At 32.1% G+C, this 1,825-nt stretch overlaps 1 protein-coding gene across 2 annotated transcripts in view; it reads left to right on the plus strand.

The window, feature by feature from the left end:
- LOC110033138 (zinc finger CCCH domain-containing protein 25) overlaps nt 1-1,300 on the plus strand; it is a 38,260-nt gene extending 36,960 nt beyond the window's left edge. For both annotated transcript variants that reach the window (XM_020737024.1, XM_020737025.1), the window contains one exon: nt 1,034-1,300. In XM_020737024.1, coding sequence (XP_020592683.1) covers nt 1,034-1,171 — 138 coding nt within the window. In that variant the 3' untranslated portion in view covers nt 1,172-1,300. The remainder of the gene's footprint in view (nt 1-1,033) is intronic.
- The last annotated feature ends 525 nt before the right edge of the window (nt 1,301-1,825 follow it).

A 1,825-nucleotide genomic window follows, 5' to 3' on the forward strand; every position in this document is an offset into this window, starting at 1 on the left:
CACCATGAATATTTCTGAAACCTTCTACCACTCTAACGGCATTTCCATTTAAATCGCCTCCAACAAAAATTATTTCTTCAAGAGGTATCATTTGTATTAAGTCTTTTAAGTCATTCCATAATTTATCTGAGTCATTACATAATTTATCTTTAAACCCTATATCTAAACTTACTAGAGGAGCATAAGCACACTTATAATATTAAAAATTTTAGTATTAATGATAATCTTACCAAGCAAGCTAATCAAAAACAATAGAAAAACAGCATCTCCTTTCATAAATGAGAATAGTAAAATGTTTCCTTGATTGCAAAATCAATTGTGCATATCCATATATTGTTGTATCACCTTTACTATACTCTCACATATCCCCAAAATTTGAATAAAGCTTTGAATGAACTAGGGTAAATATGAAAAGTAATTTCAAACCCAAGGCCAAAAGATACAAGAAAATCTAAATGCTTGTGCTCATCTCTTAAATCTCCAAGTTTCAATTTCGTTTGCTTCTTGTTATATGAGAAATTATAGCTATTATTTCTTTATAAGAATTTAAGGATAATTAATACCACCAACTAATTTCATAAGCAAGTGAAGATCATTAACAGACGAGATTCAGTGTGTGGCTGTGAATTCCATGAAGAGACCCCAATAGCCAGGAAGCCTATGCCATTTTTTTGTAGAAGATCGCAGTTAATTGGCTATTCAATGGCGCAGCATCATAGTTGGATAAGTTGGAAGAGATGCTGCGGTTTGCGTTGGAGGATGTAGATGATGGTGGGCTGGACGGAGTTCGATAACACCATATAAGAAGATGATAAGTGTGTCCCTGTACGAGCTGCTCCGACTTACCAAGATTATTTATAATCTTTGGCAGCCGATGTTATAATTATGTAAACGTTTAAAAGCTGATGTTGGATTTGATCTCGAAGCTCTCATTGCAAGCTTTTTGACTGTTTTCTATTTGGCTTGTTAAGCAAGTATATCCATCTCTATGTATTATCGATGTTAATTTACTTTTATTAACTTTATGTTTCAGCGATGTGCTAATACTTGCTGGGGTGCCAAGGATAGTGACAAATGGGGCAATGACAAGCTTGCTAGGCCTCCAAGAAGCCACCAAAATTCAACGAATGATAAATTCAAGGTGGATGAATACAAGCGTAGGAGACGTTGACGCCAGGCATTTATAGTTTATTTGACATCGCTTTTTGTTTTAGATAAGGTATGTTTGATTAGTGTTTTATTAGTATTCTAATTTAAATTAAATTATTCTTAAATCTTTTAAAAACATTTGGAAGATTTACATACATACCACTTAATTCCAAAGTATTTACATATCTAGCACCTGAAATCCAATTTTTACATATATGCCATCTTACCTATATGCTTGAAAGGTTTATTTCAGTTTTTAAAAGTTAAAATATTGGTATTTTTGATGTGGTATGAAAGGTTAGTATTTAGGTGTTAAGAATTAGGTGGTACATATGTACATTTCTCCAAAATGTTTTATTTATTCTCTAAATATTTACTCCTAGCCACAGTGATTTATAGTTTATAGGATCTTTTGATGGTAAAGGCTATACAATTTGTTGGGTATATTATTGGAGTGGTGTTGAAAGGTATAGGGTATTAAGGGGAAAAAAGATATTGAGAGTTTGGATAGATTTAATACTGAAATTGTCTTGAAAGATAATTTTTTTTTCTTTTCAAAAAGGGGTAGGGAATTCCTGATCAAATGTCAGATGTTAGAGAATTAATGGTGTGAAATTTTTGGTCTTGTTGCTCCAAAGAAAACTTCTCTTTGTATTGTAATTTTAAATTCTTGTAC

Source organism: Phalaenopsis equestris, unplaced genomic scaffold (assembly GCF_001263595.1).
Source record: "Phalaenopsis equestris unplaced genomic scaffold, ASM126359v1 Scaffold001096, whole genome shotgun sequence".
NCBI classification, from domain to species: Eukaryota; Viridiplantae; Streptophyta; class Magnoliopsida; order Asparagales; family Orchidaceae; genus Phalaenopsis; species Phalaenopsis equestris.